This window comes from Syngnathus floridae, chromosome 3 (assembly GCF_059516105.1).
Source record: "Syngnathus floridae isolate MCC-2025c chromosome 3, RoL_Sflo_1.0, whole genome shotgun sequence".
Lineage (NCBI taxonomy): Eukaryota > Metazoa > Chordata > Actinopteri > Syngnathiformes > Syngnathidae > Syngnathus > Syngnathus floridae.
The window spans coordinates 1,934,340-1,956,457 of record NC_142415.1 but is presented as its reverse complement, the minus strand read 5'-3'; the positions used below and the strand labels follow the sequence as shown (position 1 = coordinate 1,956,457).

Here is a 22,118-nt window from a genome sequence, read left to right as displayed (position 1 = left end):
TTAGTAATATTCTTTAGCGAGCTCAGAATTTGTCTACCTGCGCCTCCATCAAATCAAGTAATTGCATTACACCAAATGATCTACATCTTGACCTTGCTTTTAGCGAATCCATAATTTTGCCTACTTTTGATTACTAAATTGCCTGAAGCGCCAGTGTAGGTGCAATATAACATGATCAAATGCCTATCAAGGCCTAGTGCAGTCTACCAAATTCACAAACATGCCCTAGCACGAACATTAAGCAACGCCAAACATGGTAAACTAGACCAGCCCTGGCATTTTAACCCTGACTGTCTGTCTACAAAAATAGGCCACATTTACTTAATTAATTGTTAAATAATATTAAAATATAAAACTGGTTCCATGCAAATGTATTGTGTACTTAATCACACAACAAATTAATAAACTCATCCAATATTGATCTAAAAACCTCATGACTCAAGTCGCCCGGTGGCGATGCAAATGCTCTGGTTAGTTCTATACATAGCAACTGTCCCACATGGGGTACACTGGAACGTTAATGGGTTTAGTGACGAAAATAACTTGCCGGAAACCTGTTTCAAAGCACAACAACCACACTTAAATGTTTTTGATGGTAACCAGACCAATTGTCCGTCAATTCATTCGCTGCCAGTGCTTAATTTTTTACATTCCTGGAAGATCTGTGGAGTTTATGGTGGTTGAAAAATAGTTACAAAAAGTGAAAGCATTGTTGCATTACAGGTACAAACCTCTGTATGAGTCCCTGTAAAATATGATTTTCAATAACAAAGGCAATAGTGGCAAGCTTATGATGTGTTGGAAGAAATTTGATCATGATGCAAATAAATATCTCTGGCGTTGGGCAGAATCCTAGCATCGCCAAAACTATCAAAAAGTTAAAAAGTTAAAAAGTTAAAAAGTTAAAAAAGGCATATTTGTTGCAACATTAAAGGAGCTGTATCATGCTATTTTAATATTTCAACTGGGATGTCAACTGGCATAGGCTCCATCACCCTCCGCAACACTGAACAAATGAGACCTTCACACAATGAAAGACCCATGTGAGGTCTGGCCAGTAGTATAGATTTGTGGAAAAAAATGTGAAATCAACCATATTTGCTTTTACCTTGAGACATTGACCTATGATGTCATTGCCTCAAGAGACAGTACTGATTAGTCTCAAAAGATTTTGTATGTTTTTTAAAAACTGAAATTGTTTGATTTTGATTGTATAGTCAAGTACAACACACTTATTACAACTTTATTTCACATTTTGTTTTACATGACTTGTCGAAAAGGGAATCGGGTTGAAGCAATTCTGCTTATCTAGTCCCGTCACGATTACAACCAAGGTTTCACTGCCTGACACACAATCTACATTACTACAGTACTACTTATAATACTACCACAATCATGGAACGACAGAAACAAAAGAAAACAGAAGTTTTAGCAGGATAATATATGCAATAACAAATAAAGTGAAAGTTTGAATATTAGTTGAATACAGCATAAAACGGGACGTTTGTATAACAATTGATATCAATTTGTTTTGAATACAGCAATGGCAAGTTGATTTAGTTATAATATGTTTTAACAGTTTGATTTGAATTCAACAGTGACAGTTTAATCAATTTCGAGAGAGTTAGAGTTACAATCCCGAAGGCATCATCCTCAGCAACAGGCGACACCTGCCAACCGATCACACAGCGAATGTTCTCTCTGGCTGTTCTCCAGTAGCTTGTTTATTTTCTTATTGAGTTCAGAGATATCAAGACGGAGCGTTGCCATCATCTGGCCCAGGGGTGGGCATACTTTTTGACTTGCGGGCCGAATTGGGCTCTAAATTTTGACCGGGGGCCGAATCAGGAGCAGATTGATGTAGTGTTTGTGTGGAGTAATATAAAGAACATGTAAAGGTCATTGCATAAAAGGTTTTGGCCTTTAGTTGGTAGTAAAGCATGGATATTCAAAAAAAGGTTTTGGAAACAAATGCATTCATTAACAGCATTAAAAAACATATTCCACCAAAAAACTACTATCTGATTACTGATTTAACTGATTCTCATTAAATACGACATTGTTATTATGAATAAAAGTTTCCATTACTTCAACGCCTGCAGGTCAGATCTGAGATCAACCGAAGTCAAATTCCTTGTTTGGCATGCACAAATTTGGCCAATAAAGCTTATTCTGATACTGATCATCTTATGAGGCGAAATTACATCAAACGGCAAACATTCTGAACAAATACATCATCTTGAAGATTGAGTGAAAGAATACATCTAAACAAAGTAATAAAGAAATCAAAACGGCACCACGGTGATGGATATCTGAAAATCAGACCAGAGCTTTAACTCACAAACACCTGGTGACAGAGGTGAGGAAACGGGAAACACTTCCTTAAAGTCGGCCTTAAAAACATAGTTAAGATTAGTCGAAAACAGATGTTGCATCAAAAACTTGCCTCTGTACTTGACTTTTGATCCGCAGTTTGTCGGTAAAAAAAGTTTAGCTGAGTCTTCAAATTAGCTGTCAACCTCTCCGCTGTAGCTACCTGTTCATGGTTGACTGCTAGTGTAGTTAGCATACTTCTTAGCAAAGTGATGACTAATATTGTACTCCTTGAATGCTGCAACCATTTCTTGGCATATCAGATAAACTGGCATTGATTCAGCGAAATAATATTTTGTTGTCCACTCTTTTTAAATACACTTTCTTTTCCTCGGGCCACTCATTTTAATGGAAGGATTCCAGGGGAAGGTTTGTGGGTGGCTTAAGCGTAAAACTGTATCTGAAAACTCAGCGCGCGAATTATGAGAATGCTAACGTCACAGCCCACACTCGAAATTCGCGTAGTGCACCGGGTCCGTACTACTGAGTACGTTCACGCACTTGTGAGTTTGCACTGAGCTTTCTGACACAGCTTCCGGGAGTAAATGCGCAGGCAGGCATTTCCCCATCTACTGGGGAAACTCAGTCATTGCAGGGAAAATTACCCAGAACAATTTTTAATAATACAATTCATTCAGGTTTGGCGGGCCGGATTAAACGGCCCCGTGGCCGGGTATGGCCCGCGGGCTGTACTTTGCCCATGTCTGATCTGGCCTCTCTGCTCTCAGCTTGCAGAATGCTTTCCAAGACTGGAAGTCCCTCGTTTCCAAGGGCCCCAGACATTGTTCCTTTTGTCTTATTTTACAGGTGTCTGATCATTTGCACTGAAAAGCCAGCTTAGGAGATCCATATTTTATGACACAGTGCCTGTTACTGCCACTAGGAGATTTGCTCCCAGTGCGCCCTCAAGACTGCAACTCCCTCTCATTTATGTAATATACGCTTAGCAATTCCAAATTATTGTTTATGTATTTCGGTATCACCATTTGAAAACAGTGTTGAAGAGTTTTATACTAACATTCGAACACATCATCAGCACAGGCACCCGTCTGTATTGTAGACATAATACAAGAGATTTCTGTTCCAATATTTGACACCAGCTGCTGCTTATTTGTAGGTGTTCAAATATCAACAATTTTCTAAGACCAAGGTTATTTTGTCTCAGTCTGAATAGATTTTGTGTGTGTCCCCAGTTTAGCTTTTGATTTTTCTTCTTCAATACAGAACCTCTGTAGGGTGCGTGTGCCATTTGTTTTCATAGTCACAGATAGAAAAAGTCTGATTTCGACTGTCACAAATTCACATACATTTTCAATCACCATTGATATACTCTGTAGTGTTTCAAAAACAATGTTTTCAATATAGATTTCGACTCCACCACCTGTTTTGTTGCTTCTGCATCTGTGAGCTTATTTATATACCGTATTTTTCGGCCTAAAAGTCGCTCCGGAATATAGGTCGCATTAGCCATAAAATGCACAATAACGTGAAAAAAAAAAACATATATAAGTCGCTCCGGAGTATAAGTCGCATTTTGGGGGAAATTTATTCGACAAAATTCAACACCAAGAACAGACATGAACCAGCAACAACAGGCTAAACGATAGGTATGCTAACGTGACATAAACACAAACAAAGAGCTGAGAAGGGGCCTGACGTAACATTCAGAGTTATTCAAAAAACTATTACACAAATAACACGTTTATAAAACCATCTGTCACTCCAATTCATTAAATCCATCGATCGTCCTTTATGTCAACAATGGGTGCGCGCCGCTGACGGCGCTTGCACTTCAAAATATTCCACATATAAATTATATATCAAATAATTCTTATATAAGCAATAATATTATCAAACCATCTGTGTCACTCCAAATCATTAAATCCATCGATCAAATTCCTCGTCCTTTGTCAACAACGCCGAGCGTGCGCCTTGACGTCAGCCTCGTCATTATTCCACAGATCTAGTATATAACTATATTGTAGCGTTAACAAAGTACAAAGAAAGATGTGGATTTGGTAAACGGCTCTTTATTCAACAAAACAAGAGTTCAACGAGCCAACAACTACTGAACTGTACGGATAAAAACATATACAAGTTGCTACACAAAATAGAATATATCAAATAACTATAACATAAATAGTTCACCGCCACACGGCCCCAAGCACCGGCGTGGACTTCCAGGCGTGTGGCGGCGTGGACTTCCCATCCCCGGAGGTGGCACTTCCAGCCACGGAAGTGGAAGAGAGCTCCATAGAATAGGACCGGGCATGTGTAGAAGCCATGTCCGAGCCCCATCCACCGTCCCCGGACAGCCTCCCGGCCGAGCACCAGCCCCCGACTTCCATCCACGGAGGTGAAAGAGAGGTCCGTAGAGTAGGACCGGGCGTGCGTAAAAGCCATAATAGTTTTGCAAACCTTCTGTGGCACTCCAAATCATTAAATCCTTCAAACTCTTCTTCCTCCGTGTCACTTACAAACAAATCTTCGTGATCCCATGATTGAACCTTTGTCCTTTATGTAAACAACCGCCGCGCTGCTGACGTCACTTGAAATTCAAATTACAGTAATCCCTTGCTACATCGCGGTTTCACTTGTTTTTTTTTTTAATTTTTAAAATTTATGAAAAAATTCACAAATGAGTCGCTCCTCAGTATAAGTCGCCCCCCCACCCAAACTATGAAAAAAACGCGATTTATAGTCCGAAAAATACGGTACATCAAGGTGGAAAATCGCTGACTCTGTATTTTCTTTGATCCACGTTTTTGATATTGCAGTGACGTTGAGAGGTTTGTCCAATGTCTAAATATTGTCCTGTATTTTTCAAAGTTGGCATTTAACTTCTGTTAAATTGATCTTCCAAGTAGTAGCCACATTTGTCTCTATTTGCATATCCAGTTCATCCATTGTTTTGATCAGCACTGTTTTCTGGGGATGATCCATTCGGCTTTATGTAAATTTTACAGTGTTTTGTAGTTTTCCTTGCTTATTCAGTTGGTGAGCAATTTTGACGTTTTCCTTGTTGATATTTTTGTTGATGTAAACATTCGATCCTCTCAGATTCTTTTCCTGTCTCAGTAGAGCAATTTTGTGCTTGATATTTATAAATCTCAGTAGTACCACATGATTTTCACTCAACCTACCTCAATTTGCCATCCTTTTAGGAAGAAATCGGCAGAAATCCACATTTGCCTTGTCCAGCTTAGTTTCCAGCTTGTTTAGTAGGGACGCCCAGACTTCCCTCTCCCCAGCCACTTTGTCCAGCTCATTCTGGGGGATCCCAAGGCGTTCCAAGGCCAGCCGAGAAACATAGTCTCTCAAGCGCATCCTGGGTTGTCCCTGGGTTGTCCCTGGGTTCTCCTGCCAGTGGGACATGCCCGGAACACCTCCCTGGGGAGGGGTCCAGGAGGTATCCCGATGAGATGCCTGAGCCACCTCATCTGGCTCCTCTCAATGTGGAGGAGCAGTGGCTCGACTCAGAGTCCCTCCCGGATGCCCGAGCTTCTCACCCAATCTCTAAGGGAGAGCCTGAACACCCTGCGGATGAAACTCATTTTGGCCGCTTGTATCTGGGATCTTGTTATTTACGTAGGTCACAACCCATAGCTCGTGATCATAGGTGATGGTAAGAGCGTAGATCGACCGGTAAATCTCTTCACCACAACGGACTGGTACAGAGTCTGCATCACAGCAGACGCTGCACCGATCCGCCTGTCGATCTTGCGCTCCATCCTGCCCTCGCTTGTGAACAAGACCCCAAGATATTTGAACTCCACTTGGGGCAAGATCTCACCCCCGACCCAGAGAGGGCATTCCACCACCTGCCACTAAAAAGGGGTGTAGGAGAACAGAGACGCAGGCGAGACAGAGGCTCACGGACAGTGGGCAGGGAACAGAAGTCCACTCGGACCAGGAATAGATACATGAAATGGGTACTGACCGTGAGCCTACACATGAGACCAAGGGCAATGCATGACGGGACAGGAACAGCAGGTGCGGAAACAGATGACCATTAATAGACTGGGAGAAACTCGCGGGCAGGGTTGAAATACAGAAGTTAAGAAGAAAGAGCAGGTCATTAGGGTGATGACAGGGGCGTGGCTGAGGGAAAATTGCCATCTGAGTGGCATGTGGCACGGGCACATGACAACTTTATGTTAAATAATTTGTGTTTTGCATGTCTGTGTGTCTGTATGCCGTTATCTCTCAGTTTGTAGCAATAACCTTGAAAGCAGAACAAAAGCGTTTGACTCTTTTGGCTGCCTGAACTTGGAGTGAACTGAAATGGTTCATATCACTATTTTTAGAACACAGTGTGTTAGGTTCAGATTCAGCAAAAGGATCAGCAGACAAAACCAGTGAGACAGAATGTTGAGTCTTTTCTCGCGAGGAGTGCAAACAGACTTACATCAATCCAAAATACACTAAAGGTCTTGTTTACACTCCTCTCTTTTTATTTAGGAATGCCCTACCTACAATGTGAGACTAGCCCCTGATAGGTGGGGGGGAAAGCGTGGGCTTTGTCTCATGAGTGAAGAAACGAGATTCTATGTGAAACTAGAAGTCGCGGACAGGATCCCACGAGAAACGAAAAGTGAATGTTATGGGAAACAAAGTAGTTAAATAAAAAGAGTGCATAGACAAAATGACATGTGCAGACATCAACAACTTTCTTGGATTCCCAGATGTGTAGAAGGTCAGGAAGCTCCAGACAGCATCGTTTGACTTGTTGTGGACTGGGTGATGTCTGCAAGAAGAAACAGCAAGCATTCTGCGCAATAACTTTATTAATAAGTACTCATTAGGGAACGCATGATAACATATATATACAATTTATCTAACACAGTGATTTTAAATTCTTCTCTCTGTACCTTTCTCTCTGCAGCCTGAACTGGAAAAAACTGAAATGGTTCATTTCACTATTTTTGGAACACATAGTGATTTTCAATTTTTCTCTTTGTGCTTTTCTAAGGTTCTCCCACACTGACGACCAAAGGTGAAGAGCTCTGCAATATGCGAAGGAGTGAGAACTATTCACCAGTTCCTTGGGAGAAGAACCTTGAAATGGAAAACACCAAGGCATGGAATGACAACTCCATAGTAAGAAACGGCATCTGTCTTTTTATGCAAATAGGAATTTATACAGTGGTGTTTAGAATGGTGACAAATGTACATTAAGTGGTAGTTATGGGAACCACATAAAGTGGATTAAATTATAAAAAAACGTCAGTTGCAAGAAAATGTCTTTCTTCCCATTTGATAGTCATCAAAAACCAACACTAGAATACAATAAAACAGTAGACCAAAGGTGGCGTGCAGAGTTCTAGAAAACTATACAAGGATTAAGTTGATGAGCCACTCAATTAAGAAAGGAATGCGGAGGCTAGACTGATGACACAAGTGCATATTTGTGAGTAACTATGATTTAATGCCAAAGAGTACTCTGGATTAACGAGAGAATACAATTTCTGGAGAAATCGCGTATGAAGGCTGAGAGGCTGAATGAAAACTTGTGGAATAATTGATTTTGAATGATGTGGAATGATATTGAATAACATAATTACATACCAATACAATTACCGTATTTTGCGGAGTATAAATCGTGTTTTTTTTTCATAGTTTGGGTGGGGGGGCGACTTATACCTAGGAGTGACTTATATGTGAAATTATTCACAAATTTTAAAAATTCAAAAATCTGCGATGTAGTGAAACCGTGATAAACGAACCCCGACGTAGCGAGGGATTACTCGCTAATTTGAACTGCAACTGACGACGTCAGCCGCGCGGTGCACACGCGGCATTGTTTACATAAAGGACGAAGAATTCGATCGATGGATTTAATGATTTGGAGTGACACAGATGGCTTGATAAAGGTGTTATTTATGTTATAGTTACAGTCAAACCTCGGTTTTCGACCACAATCCGTTCCAGAAGGCGGTTCGAGACGTGAATCGGTCGAATTCCGAATCTATTTTTCCCATTACAAATAATGGAAAAATGTTTAATCCGTTCTAAAACAAAAAAAACAAAAACGCCTTTGTTAAGCACTTTTTCATTTGCGCATTTTTGTCCGATCGTGCAACTGCAGCGCACCGCTGAACGCGCAACCATAGCACGCCGCCGACCGCGCAACTGCACCGCTCTGGTCACATTATTGTGACAGACCCGTCGCTGAAATTTAGAAAATTCTTGATGTACTTTCCAAAATTTAAGTGGACCTCAGTGCGCAGGGAGCTTAATTTGGTCCGATAGTGCAACCGCAGCACGCCTGGCGCTCACTGTCGCATTTCTTTAAGAGCATCTTTGTGTTTTAGGATGGCTTTACTGCTCCCACTTGCTTTCTTTGGAGGCATGATTAGGGGTTAATACAATTCTCAAAGTAACAAAAATACAATAATGAACGGAGTCAGTCTGCATCCGGGCCGCGCGGTCGGGTTTTCTCAGGTCCTTTCGGCTCATCTCGCGAGGTTCCACCTCCGAATTTTGTTCGACAACTGAAGAAAAAAAAAAAATCGCGAATTTTTCGTTCGAATTCCGATTCGTTCGAGAACCGGGACGTTCGAAAACCGAGGTTTGACTGTATTTGGATAACGTTAATGTTACGTCAGGCCCGTTCTCAGCTCCTCGTTTGTTTGTCACGTTTGCACACCGTATCGTTTAGCCCAGACATGGGCAAACTACGGCCCGCGGGGCCGTTTAATCCGGCCCGCTAAACCTGAATACATTGTATTATTATACATTGTTTTGGGTCATTTTCCCTTCAATGACTGCATTTTCCCAGTAGATAGAGAAACGCCCGCCCGTGCATTTACTCCCGGAAGCCGCGTCAGAAAGCGCGGTGCACACTCACAAGTGCATGTACCTACTCAGTAGTACGGACCAGACGCACTCCGCGCTCTATTTCTATCAGTGCCAAATTTCGAGTGTGGGCTGTGACGTCAGCGTTCTCGTAATTCGCGCACTGAGCTTTCAGATACAGTTTTATGCCGAAGCCACCCACAAACCTTCCCCTGGAATCCCTCCATCAAAATGAGTGGCCCAGGGAAAAGAAAGGTGGACACTGATAGCCGAGTGTTTAAAAAAAGAGTTGACAACAAAATATTTTTTCGCTGAAGTCCGATCAATTCTGTTACGTCTGATATGCCAAGAAACGGTTGCAAGGAGTACAATATCAGCCGTCACTTTGATACGAAGCATGCTAACTACGCTAGGAGTAAATACATGAACAAGCGGCTACAGTGGAGAGGTTGACAGCTAATTTGAAGACTCAGCAAAACTTTTTCACCGACAAACTGCGGATCAAAAGTCAAGTACAGGGGCAAGTTTATGATGCACCATCTATTTTCGACTAATCTTAACTTTTAAAGTTTTGAAGGCTGACGTTATGGAAGTGTTTCCCGTTTGCTCACCTCAGTCACCAGGTGTTTGTGAGTTAAAACTCTGCTCTGATTTTCAGTAAATCTGTCACCGTGTTGCCTTTTCGATTTCTGTATTAGTAATATATATATTAGTACTTTATTTAGATGTATTCCTTCACTGATTCTTCAAGATGATGTATTTGGTCAGAATGTTTACCGTTTGATGTGATTTCACCTCATTAGATAAACATCTTTCATAAGTTTGACCTGCAGGCGCTGAAGTGAAGGAAACTGTTATTCATAATAACAGTGTCTTATTTAATGAGAATCACTGATAGTAGTTTTTCGGTGAAATATTTTTTTAATGTCGTTAATAAATGCATTTGTTTCCAAAAAGCGTTTTTTGAATATCCATGCTTTACTTCCCTACTAAAGGCCAAAACCATTTAAGCAATGACCTTTACATGTCATTTATATTACTTCACACAAACACTACATCCATCTGCTCCTGGTTCGGCCCCCTCGGTCAAAATTTAGAAGCCAATTCGGCCCGCAAGTTAAAAGGTTTGCCCCCCTTGGTTTAGCCTGTTATTGCTGGTTCATGTCTGTTCTTGATGTTGGATTTTGTCAAATAAATTTCCCCCAAAATGCAACTTAAACTCCGGTGCGACTTATATGTTTTTTTCCTCTTTATTGTGCATTTTATGGCTGATGCGACTTGTACTCTGGAGCGACTTTTAGTCCGAAAAATACGGTAGATCTAACCCACCAGGAGAAAACATCCAAGAATAAATTATTATTTCCTGTATCATTCAAGTTCTTTCTCTTTCTTTCCTTTAGCCAATGAAAAGTGTTAATGCTGAAGACAGAGCACCATTGTGCCCTCAGTTAGGCCCTTACTTTGCTGATGGCCAACGGCGCGTGGACTATGTGCTTGCTTACCACATCCAGAAACCCGGCAATATTTGTCGAAAATCACCCAAATTTGGAGACGACAACTTCATTCGACGTTTTTTGAGCATAAGAAGCAGTCGTGCACCTTTACAGCCCAAAGAAGACCCAGAGATTCCTGCTCAAGAGCAACAAACTGACTATCATGAAAATGACAAGCGATTCAGACGAGAAGAGTTTGAAGAAAATCTCATAGAGACTGGGTTGGAATTGGAAAAGACTGATGAGGTAAGATAACTTATTTGAATGAGGTGCCAATTTGTGTATCAATTGAATTAAAGGGACACTAAACAGGAGTTATATTATAGGTCGGTATTAAAAAAAATGATGTCAATACAGTGGTGCTCTACTTACCAAGGCCCATACTTATGAACTTTTCGAGATACGAACCAGGGCCTTGCGATTCTTTTGCATCTACTTACAGACCAAACTTCAACTTCCAAACGGGTGCCCCAGACCCCCCTGCCCCCACACACACCTATCTTCTTTGCTCGGCCATTCCGTTCATCTTGGCACGTTAGCAATGTAAAAAAAAACAGTAGTGAAGTTGAGTATGTCTCCCAAGACTATCGATATAAAACCCGAAATCATAAAGAAGCATGGCAAAGGCATGCATATCGTCAAGCATGTGAGGGAGTATGGCCGGTGCGTGCCAAAGTAGGTACCCCGTGAAAATTGGTACGCCCTGCCATGGAGCGCGCATGAATTAATGCATGCAGATTGAGTGAAAGGCGGAAGCTGTTGCCGTGCGGCAGACAGTACCAGCTTGTTTTCAATAAAAACAGGAAGAACACACTTTTTTAACTTTTAACTTTGGATGCAGCAGTTCATGTCAGTATGAGGTGCATAGACACAAAGCCACTTCACTTCACTTCGCAATTAATTTCACTGAATGCAGCCCTACTAATTTTGCGCAGCCACCACAGGATAATTTAACCTAACGTAACCTACATCTACCCACAGTGTAGAGGACTAAAAGCACCCCAGAAAACTAAGGATATAGATATGTGATTTAATATTTACCATATGTGATTTATGAAATAAAAATAGAATTGAAAATTAAAAGAAGACAATAATAATGATATAGGACAATAACATATGTCTGTAACTGTCACTGGTTAATGCCTTTATGTCTTTGAAAATCTAAACAGTGTAAGATACCTGGAATTGGCTTTCTAAAGATCCATGCCCCATGGAATGTCCTGTGTCGAGAGGCTGAGTTCATGAAGCTCAAGATGGCAACAAACAAGGTACACAAAGTTCATACTTAAGTGCTTAATGAAATGCTTATTTACACTGTGAGAAAAGCCACTGTTTGGTCTATTTCTAAGTCAAGTCAAGTTTACATATATATAGCCCTTAATCACAAAGGACTTCACATGCCCACAGTTGACAAATATTAACGACATCCCCCAATCTTAAGCCCCAGGAGGGCAAGGAAAAACAAAAAACAATGGGTACAAATAAGAAACCTCGAGAAGGGACCACAGATGGGAGGATCTCCTTTCTTGGACCTCTGGGTTCAGGAAAAGGATTACAGCGCTGGACTGCATTCTATCTGCGAAGGCTCACACTGGCGTACGAGCTGAGTGAGAAAAGCGGTGTCTAACTTCTATGGTCCTCATGTTTATATTTGCCAGTCAAGGTCACAACTCCAAAAAACAGTGTGGCGCCTCTCCCCATGCTGGCCGGCCGCCGTGCTCCTCCAGTCACCAAGGCAATACCTTTCCATCAACATGCACCTCTCCTTCAGATATCTGGCAGATATCTTGGCCGGTCCTTGTAAACATGCAGCTCAAGACCCAATTCCACATTCATGAAACTGATTTCCTTGTGTTCTTTTGCCTTCTAACCATTCAACCATTCAGAATGTTTCCTGCTAATGTTGCCTTAAGTTCAGAATATGTGCACACAAAATATTAGTTCATGCTTATAAATGTAAAAAAATACATGGTGCCCTTAATATACTGCAGGCAGTAGAATTTGACCACCATTAATTAAATAACTAATTAATTTATTAATTTAAGGTTTTTCATCTGATGTAGAAAGAATACAGATACATTATTTCCCTAAAGCCCAAGTATGACGGTAATAAATTGTACCGTTTTACGTTTTACTCATTTAGTTTTGGTCTCTATAAAGTGGAACAATGATGCTTTTGTCTGAATTCCTCGTTTTGATACCTTCACAGGTCCCTCTTTTCTACTTGTTCTGAGGTACGGCTCAGAGCAAGCCGTTTTGGTGCGGGCTCTTTAAAGGCAAATGAGATACTTCACACTCCCCAGGCCGCAAGATGTGCGCCTCCCTTTCCAGTCGACATATTTTTAGCTTTTTTAGCAGAGGTAGCCTTTACTTGCGCCGCAAACTTTTTGATTGATTAAAAGATATCAACGGCAGAAGACTTGTCCATACAACCATACATAACATGTAATAAAATAAATCCCCTTAATATTTATGAACGTGTTGTAAACAAGCACTGCAGTCACGCTACAAAGTAAGCTAATGCTAGTGTTAGCGAGAAGCTAAAGAATGCATTTAACACATTGTGTGTTCCCCGTTGTGTTCCCCAAGAATAAAACATCACCTTCGATGCAATTCAACTGATACAACTACTCAAAATACACCCACTAGAAGTGAAAACAGAGCGCACAGCTCTAAAATCAGCAGAAAGACTGACACTAATGCCATGAAAATGAGTGCATCATAGCCACGCAATAATATGAAAGTGAAATACAGTTTATTTTTGTGTCATCTCAAGTTTACCGCTTTACTGTGTCTGACGTTTCTATAGATTGAAGGAACCGAACCATCAATGAAACGAAGTCTTTCGGCGAATCCTTTGCTATACTGACGAAAGATTCCTGAAACACTCATCCTTTGCAGGACTTTGCCCACAGATGTGGGAACACTGCTTGAATCTTCTCTGATGCTGGGGGACGGTGCAATGAGTTGTGTGGATTGATGCATTTTGATGTTTCTACTTCGGCATCCTTGAGTTGTTTGGACTACAAAAGTCTCTGAGTAATAAAAATGGCGGATTATAATAAACATGGCGGACTTACAAATCCGCCATGTTTATTACTCAGATTGCCGTTTGGCAACACCCATTACCTTGTTTGGTTTGTCCCGCCCCAACGGATGTGATGTAATAGATAAAAATAGAAAACAAAGAAATCTGAACGGAGTAACATATAGGCCCCCTAACAGATCATAAAATTATCTCTGCAGCACCTGGAGGGATATACCGTATTACACTTTTCTACACCCCTGGAGACTCCACATACACAAGAAAATTATTTTAAAACCAAAAAAGTCGATTTTCCATGATATGTGTTGCTGGAGAATGTCAGGGAAGATCAGAAGAAGCTGCATTGTGTTTTTGTTGCTCGAGAGCAGGGGTGTCCAAACTTGATCCTCAAGGGACCACTGTCCTACCTATTTTCCATGTCTCCTTGCTGTAACACGCTTGATTCAAATACAATAATCAGGATTGTTAAGATTTTTCAGAGCTTGTTGATGAGCTGAAACAAGGAACATAGGCAGTACAGCGATCCTCCAGGACTGTAGCTGGACATAACTGATCTAGAGAAAGCAAAAAAGTTTCCATTTCTTAACTTTGCATCGTGTATAGTCGGAAAGTAAGATGCTTTATCCACTAAAACCCCAACGTCCGCTGTACTTACACGTTCATCGGTAGACTTGAGGTTCGTTCAATGACTGCTTACAAAGTAGATACCGTAATTTCTGGACCATAAGCCTCACCTGATTATAAGCCTCACCAGCAAAAATTAGGGGCAAATCTTGTTTTTATCATGCATAAGCCGCACCGTACGAAAAGCCGCATGTGCCCGCGAGTTATTTACAAAGACAGACGATACTCAGAAAGAATTTTCAAAGTTTTAATAACATACCGTAATTTCCGGATTATAAATCTCGTTTTTTTTCATAGTTTGGGTGGGGGGGCGACTTATACTCAGGAGCGACTTATATATGTTTTTTTTCACAAAATTTTACTTGATCATTAAGACATCACTTACAAGTATAGTTGACCACTTCCCATGTTATTTTTAGTATAGTTGATCACTTCACATGCTTTTATATCTTTATCTTGAACATATTCAAAACATAAAAAATAGAGAAAACATCAAATAAAGCAATTAACACTTTAAAGCACCATATCCAAGTCCACTGTCTGCTGTACGTACACTTGCTCCATTTTTGCTCCTCTTATATTTATTATTATTATTTATTATTATTTGTTTATTTATCATTTATTCAACACTCTTATTTATTCATTGTTTGTGCCTTCTTGTTTTTTTTTGTGTTGCTTGTATGCATATGTGTACTATCTCACCGAGGGATAGTGGAAACGTAATTTCAATCTCTTTGTGTGTCTTAGTATATAAAAAAAAAAATCGACGATAAAGCAGACTTTGACTTTGATAAAACAACCCCAAAAAATTATATTTTCAGACGAAACTGGATGAGGGCGCTCTAAATTTCACCGTTGGCCGTGACTCATCAACTGGGTGGGCTTAAGAAAAATGGCACCAAAAAGAAACTCATATTTTGCAGGTTAAAAACTTCAAGTTGTAAAATATGCAGCTGAAAACAGTAATCAAGCAGCAGAAAGAAAGTTTGGAGAACCGTACAGTAGCGCGGCGCGGCGGTTGTTTACATACAAACGTGCCCACATAAGGACTGCCGGCATCATTAGCGGTGATCATCTCTAAGTGACACGGAGGACAAAGAGTTTGAAGGAATTAAGGATTTGGAGTGACATAGAAGGTTTGAAAAACTATGATGGCTTTTACGCACGCCCGGTCTCTACTGAGTCGGGGGCCGGCGCTCGGCTGAGTGGCTGTCCGCGAATGGTGCGCGGGTCTCGGACATGGCCATTACGCATGCCCGGTCTGTCTGGAAGTCCACGCCGCCACACGCTTGGAAGTTTGTTTTGTTTAATAAAGAGCCGTTTACCAAACCCACGTCTATCCTTGTACTTTGTTCACGCTACAATATAGTTATATAGTAGATCTGTGGAATAAAGACGAGGCTGACGTCAGGGTGCACGCGCGGCGATGTTGACAAAGGACGAGGAATTTGATCGATGGATTTAAAGTGCACGGGTCGTTTGATAATATTATTAGCTTGTATTATAGTTATTTGAAATATAGTTTATCTTTCGTTATATGAGCCTGTGGAATATTTTGAAGTGCAAGCGCCCTCAGCCGTGCGCACCCATTGTTGACAAAGAACGATCGATGGATTTAATGAATTGGAGTGACACCGATGGTTTTATAAACATGTTATTCATGTAATAGTTGTCCTTAATCACTCTATATGTTACGTCAGGCCCGTTCTCAGCTCTTTGTTTGTGTTTGTCACGTTAGCATACCTATCGTTTAGCCTGTTGTTGCTATTTAATGAATTGGAGTGACACCGATGGTTTTATAAACATGTTATTCATGTAATAGTTGTACTTAATCACTCTATATGTTACGTCAGGCCCGTTCTCAGCTCTTTGTTTGAGTTTGTCACGTTAGCATACCTATCGTTTAGCCTGTTGTTGCTATTTAATGAATTGGAGTGACACCGATGGTTTTATAAACATGTTATTCATATAATAGTTATCCTTAATCACTCTATATGTTACGTCAGGCCCGTTCTCAGCTCTTTGTTTGAGTTTGTCACGTTAGCATACCTATCGTTTAGCCTGTTGTTGCTATTTAATGAATTGGAGTGACACCGATGGTTTTATAAACATGTTATTCATGTAATAGTTGTCCTTAATCACTCTATATGTTACGTCAGGCCCGTTCTCAGCTCTTTGTTTGAGTTTGTCACGTTAGCATACCTATCGTTTAGCCTGTTGTTGCTATTTAATGAATTGGAGTGACACCGATGGTTTTATAAACATGTTATTCATGTAATAGTTGTCCTTAATCACTCTATATGTTACGTCAGGCCCGTTCTCAGCTCTTTGATTGTGTTTGTCACGTTAGCATACCTATCGTTTAGCCTGTTGTTGCTATCGTTTAGCCTGTTGTTGCTCGTTCATGACTGTTTTTGGTGTGGGATTTTGTCGAATAAATTGCTCCCAAAATGCGACTTATACTCCGGAGCGACTTATATATGGTTTTTTTTTCACTTTTTGGGGCATTTTATGGCTGGTGCGACTTATACTCCAGAGCGACTTATAGTCCGGAAAATATGGTACGCTAAATTTTCTTCCAAACAATGCCCGTGATGTGGCAGTAACACAGCAGCAACACGAAAGTAACACAGCATTAATAGGGCTGGATAAAAAAACATCGGTAAAAGTCACTGAGACGCGGCAGCAACACGGTAGCACAGCACTAACAGGGCTGGTTAAAAAAAATACCAGTAAAATTCCCTGAGAGCCGTCTTCATCTTCCTCCTGTGCACTGAAACCATTGAAGTCCTCCTCCTCAGTGTCGGATTGGAATAACGTCAGATATACTTCACCACACACTTTCTCAGTCTCTCTTTTGTTGTTGCTTTTATGCATTTCTTCTAGCATTTTCCATGATGAGGGTCTGTTCATGCTAATCTTATTCATGCACAAAGCGTTAAGTTACATTAAACTAGCGAGCCACATGTATAGCTCCAGAGTAGACGTGACCGGGAAATAAAGAAAGAAAAGGGTGACTCAACAAGATGTCATCAACAATAGCCCAGTGCCCCCTAGTGACGGGAAGAAACCTCTAAAGTGCATGCATGAGCAGCTGTAGTTCCTACATTGAGCCAAATCGACTGCCTTTAACTTAAAAGCAGCATCATATGCATTTCTTTTGTCCCCCATAATGAGGGTTCGTGGAAAAGCTTCCTTACTTCAGTAATGTCCGTCTTGATCACGTTCTGTCTTTTCTTTGTGTCAGTTATATGGTACTATTTGCCTGGGAGATGGACATGCAATCAACACACCACTCTTCTCCCCAGTGACCGTGTCACATATCACTCCGCCCAGCAAATCGGTGCCGCACAACAGCGGTCCACAGCCTTTTTACGAGTGTATGAGTGTATTAGTCATCACAAAAATCCGTAGATATGCCACACAAGCCACAGGGTTCAAAGCTTGTGCAAAAAGTAGCGGCTTATAGTTTGGGAATTATGGTACTTGATTACAGGAAAAAGTTTACAATTTATTTACCAAAACCAGAACAGCCGCATGCCAACTCAAGTTTCAGGGATAGCTGCTGTGAGAAAGTGGGCATCGTTTTTTAGTTTGCAGGAGCGGTATGGGGAACGCTCCAAGATGAGTGAACGGAAGAAAACATCACTTTGTGGGTGTTTTTTATTTCTGAGAACTCAAGATTTTAACATGCTCCAAAAAGTTGATTTAGTATTGTATGGCCTCTTTGATTGCATAAAAAATTCTGCGCAAAACATTGAAAGTAACATTGTGTGTGTGTGTGTGTGCGTGCGTGCGTGTGTCTGCGTGTGTGTGTGTGTGTGTATGTACTATATATATATATATATATATATATATATATATATATATATATATATATATATATATATATATATATATATATATATATATAGATGATGACGATTTATTCATCCCACAGCGGGGAAATTTACTTGTCACAGCAGCGTACAAGAGTGCAAGAATATAAGTGCCAAATTTAGAAAAGGATAAATAACAGACAAGGACAAAGACAAGTGCCAATAGTAGCGGTAGAGATGAAACACAATTTATATCAGGCGCCATGCATGTTGTAGAGTATGACAGCAGTGGGAAAGAAGGACCTGCGGAATCTTTCCTTCCTACACCGTGGGTGTAATAGTCTGTTGCTAAAGGAGCTGCTCAGGGACCGCAAAATGTCATGGAGGGGGTGAGAGGTGTTGTCCATGATGAATTTCATCTTAAATAACGTCCTCTCACCCACAACCTCAATGGAGTCCAGGGGACAGCCCAGGACAGAGCTCGCTCTCCTGACCATCTTATTTAGTCTCTCCTTGTCCCGGTCCGTACTGCTCCCACCCCAGCAGACCACAGCGTGTGTATGTGTATATATATATATATATATATATATATATATATATATATATATATATATATATATATATATATATATATATATAAGGCTATATATATATACACACACACACACACATATATACAATAAAAATTGTATTACAGAAGGTGGCTGTGTGCCAACTTATATGGAGTTCCTTCCTCCATTCCAACATGATTGTTTGGGACAAAATTCACACCAAAGCAAGTTTGATATCAAACATGACTTTGGCTTAAGCACAAAAACAAGTGAGCAGGTGCCTCTGCCGTGGAACGGAAGAGGAATGCGAGCCAAGCGACTGCAGTCAGTTGCACCTTAAAAACTAGATGACACGTAGAAAATATTAGCCATTTCACCTTTTTCTTTTGAGCTCATGATGATTGAAATTTTACTATCGGGGGGGAGGAAAAAATATTTCAGGTGATCCATAAAATGAAGACACCTGTTTTATTTTATTTTATTTTTTTTTCACTTTCTGGCTTTCTTTGTGGCGCCGTTGTGTGGCAGCCTTATGAGAGCCTATTGAGTTGTGCTCATGCCATACCCGCTCTGTGGTATTGATACTGCTGGGGCCTGAATTTCCCCACCCCTGGGATCAATACATGCAATCAATCAATCAATCAATCAATCAATCAATCAATCAATCAATCAATCAATCAATCAATCAATTCAATTGAATACACTACAAAGACAACATATTTAATGCTCAAACTCATAAACTTTATTTTATTTTTCAAATGATAATTACCGTAATTTTCGGACTATAAGTCGCACCGGAGTATAAGTCGCACCAGCCATAAAATGCACAATACAGTGAAAAAAAAAAACCATATAGAAGTTGCACCGGAGTATAAGTCGCACTTTTGGGGCAAATTAATTGTCAAAATCCAACACCAAGAACAGACATGAACCAGCAACAACAGGCTAAACGATACGGTATGCTAACGTGACATATACACAAACGAGGAGCTGAGAATGGGCCTCAGTAACATTCAGAGTTATTCAAATAAGTATTACATAAATAACACGTTTATCAAACCATCTGTGTTACTCCAATTCATTAAATCCATCGATCGTCCTTTATGTAAACAATGCCGCGTATGCGCCACATACTCGCTGACGTCAGACTCGTAAGTTGCATTTCTAATTATTCCACAGACCCATATAACGATATATAAAGTATATTTCAAATAACTATCATATAACAACAATATTATCAAACCATCTGTGTCACTCCTAATCATTAAATCCATCAATCAAATTCCTCGTCCTTTATGTCAACAACGCCGCGTGCGCGCCGCACAGATCTAGTATACAACTATATTGTAGCGTTAACAAAGTACCAGGAAACACGTGGGTTTGGTAAACGGCTATTTATTTAACAAAACAAGAGTTCAACGAGCCAACAACTACTGAACTGTAACGATAAAAACATATACAAGTTGCTACACGAAATAATAAATAACTAATATAATACTAACTAAAATAATAACTAATAATATAAATAACTATAACATAAATACGTTTTTCAAACCTTGTGTCACTCCAAATCATTAAATCCTTCAAACGTGGGGCCCTTCGTCATCTTTGTCATCCCGTGATAGAATCCTTTGTCCTTATGTAAACAACCGCCGCACTGCTGACGTCACTTGCTGGTCAAATGACAGTAATCCCTTGCTACATCGCGGTTCGTTTATTACGGTTTCACTACATCACGGATTTTTGAATTTTGAAAATTAGCGAAAAAATTCACATATAAGTCGCTCCTGAGTATAAGTCGCCCCCCCACCCAAACTATAAAAAAACACGACTTATAGTCAGAAAATTACGGTAACTTTGAATTTCATGGCTGCAACACGTGCAGTAGAAGTTGGGAAAGTGCATGTTTACCACTTCGTTACATCGTCTTTCCTTTTAATAACACTCAATAAACGTTTTGGAAGAGAGGAGACTAGTTCTTTTATCTTCCCATGTGGAATTCTTTCCCATTCTTGCTTGATGAACCGCTTCAGTTGTTCAACAGTCCGGGGTCTTCCCTGTCGTATTTTACGCTACATAATGCGCCACACATTTTCAATGGGAGACAGGTCTGGACTACAAGCGGGCCAGGGGAGAACCTGGACTCTTTTACTTTGAAGCCACGCTGTTGTAACATGTGCAGAATGTGGCTTGGCATTATCTTGCTGAAATAAGCAGCAGGGTCCATGCCGCTTGGATGGCAGCATATGTTGCTCCAAAATCTGTATGTACTTTTCAGCATTTATGTTGCCGTCACAGAAATGTAGGTCACCCATGCCATGGGAACTAATGCACCCACATACCATCACAGATGCTGGCTTTTGAATTTTGCGTTGATAACGGATGGTCCGCTTCCTCTTTGGTCCAGTGTTTCCAAAAACAATTTGAAAAGTGGACTTATCAGGCCACAAAACACTTTTTCATTGTGCATCAGTCTATTTTACATGAGCTCGGGCCCAGAGAACCCGGCGGCGTTTCTGGATGTTGTTCATAAACGGCTTTTGCTTTGCATGGTAGTTTTAACCCGCATTTACTGATGTAGTGACGAACTGTATTTACTGACAGTGGTTTTCTAAGGTGGCGGCTCGGTGGCGCACTGGGTAACACGTCCGCCTCACAGTTAGGAGGGTGCGGGTTCGATTCCTCCCTGTGTGGAGTTTGCATGTTCTCCCCGAGCCCGCGTGGGTTTTCTCCGGGCACTCCGGTTTCCTCCCACATCCCAAAAACATGCTTGGTAGGCCAATTGAGCACTCCAAATTGTCCCTAGGTACGAGTGCCGTGGCGCTTACATGCAGTGATTTCACCAGATTCTCTGAACCTTTTGATGATATTATGGACCGTAGATGTTGAAATCCCTAAATTCCTTGCAATTTTGCATTTGACAAATGTTGTTCTTAAACTGTTCAACTATTTTCTCACGCAGTTGTGGACAAAGTGGTGAACCTCGCCCCATTCTTGCTTGTGAATGACTTAGCATGTTTGGGGATGCTCCTTTTATACCCAATCATGGTACCTACCTGTTCCCAATTAGCCTGATCACATGTGAGATGTTCCAAATAGGTGTTTGATGAGCTTTTCTCAGCTTTCTCAGTATTTTTTGCCACCTTTCCCAACTTCTACTGGACATGTTGCAGCCATGAAATTCTAAGTTAATTATTATATGGCAAAAAACAATTAAGTTGATCAGTTTGAACATTAAATATGTTGTCTTTGTAGTGTATTCAATTGAATATGAGTTGAGAAGGATTTTCAAATCATTGTATTTTGTTTTTATTTACATTTTACACAATTTCCCAACTTCAACCGAATCCGGTTTGTATAATGGAGGATTACATATCCAAACGATTTTCAACTATGGATTTTCAGTCGAAGCAGG

The 22,118-nt window shown here is 40.6% G+C and overlaps 1 protein-coding gene across 11 annotated transcripts in view; it reads left to right on the top strand.

The window, feature by feature from the left end:
- The window catches only part of ano1a (anoctamin 1, calcium activated chloride channel a), a 195,724-nt gene that overhangs the window by 22,962 nt on the left and 150,644 nt on the right, over positions 1 to 22,118 (top strand). For 10 of the 11 annotated variants that reach the window (XM_088370469.1, XM_088370471.1, XM_088370467.1 and 7 more), the window contains 3 exons: positions 7,346 to 7,473; positions 10,572 to 10,910; positions 11,834 to 11,932. In XM_088370469.1, coding sequence (XP_088226595.1) covers positions 7,387 to 7,473; positions 10,572 to 10,910; positions 11,834 to 11,932 — 525 coding nt within the window. In that variant the 5' untranslated portion in view covers positions 7,346 to 7,386. The remainder of the gene's footprint in view (positions 1 to 7,345; positions 7,474 to 10,571; positions 10,911 to 11,833; positions 11,933 to 22,118) is intronic. The other variant, XM_088370474.1, reaches the window with a different exon arrangement.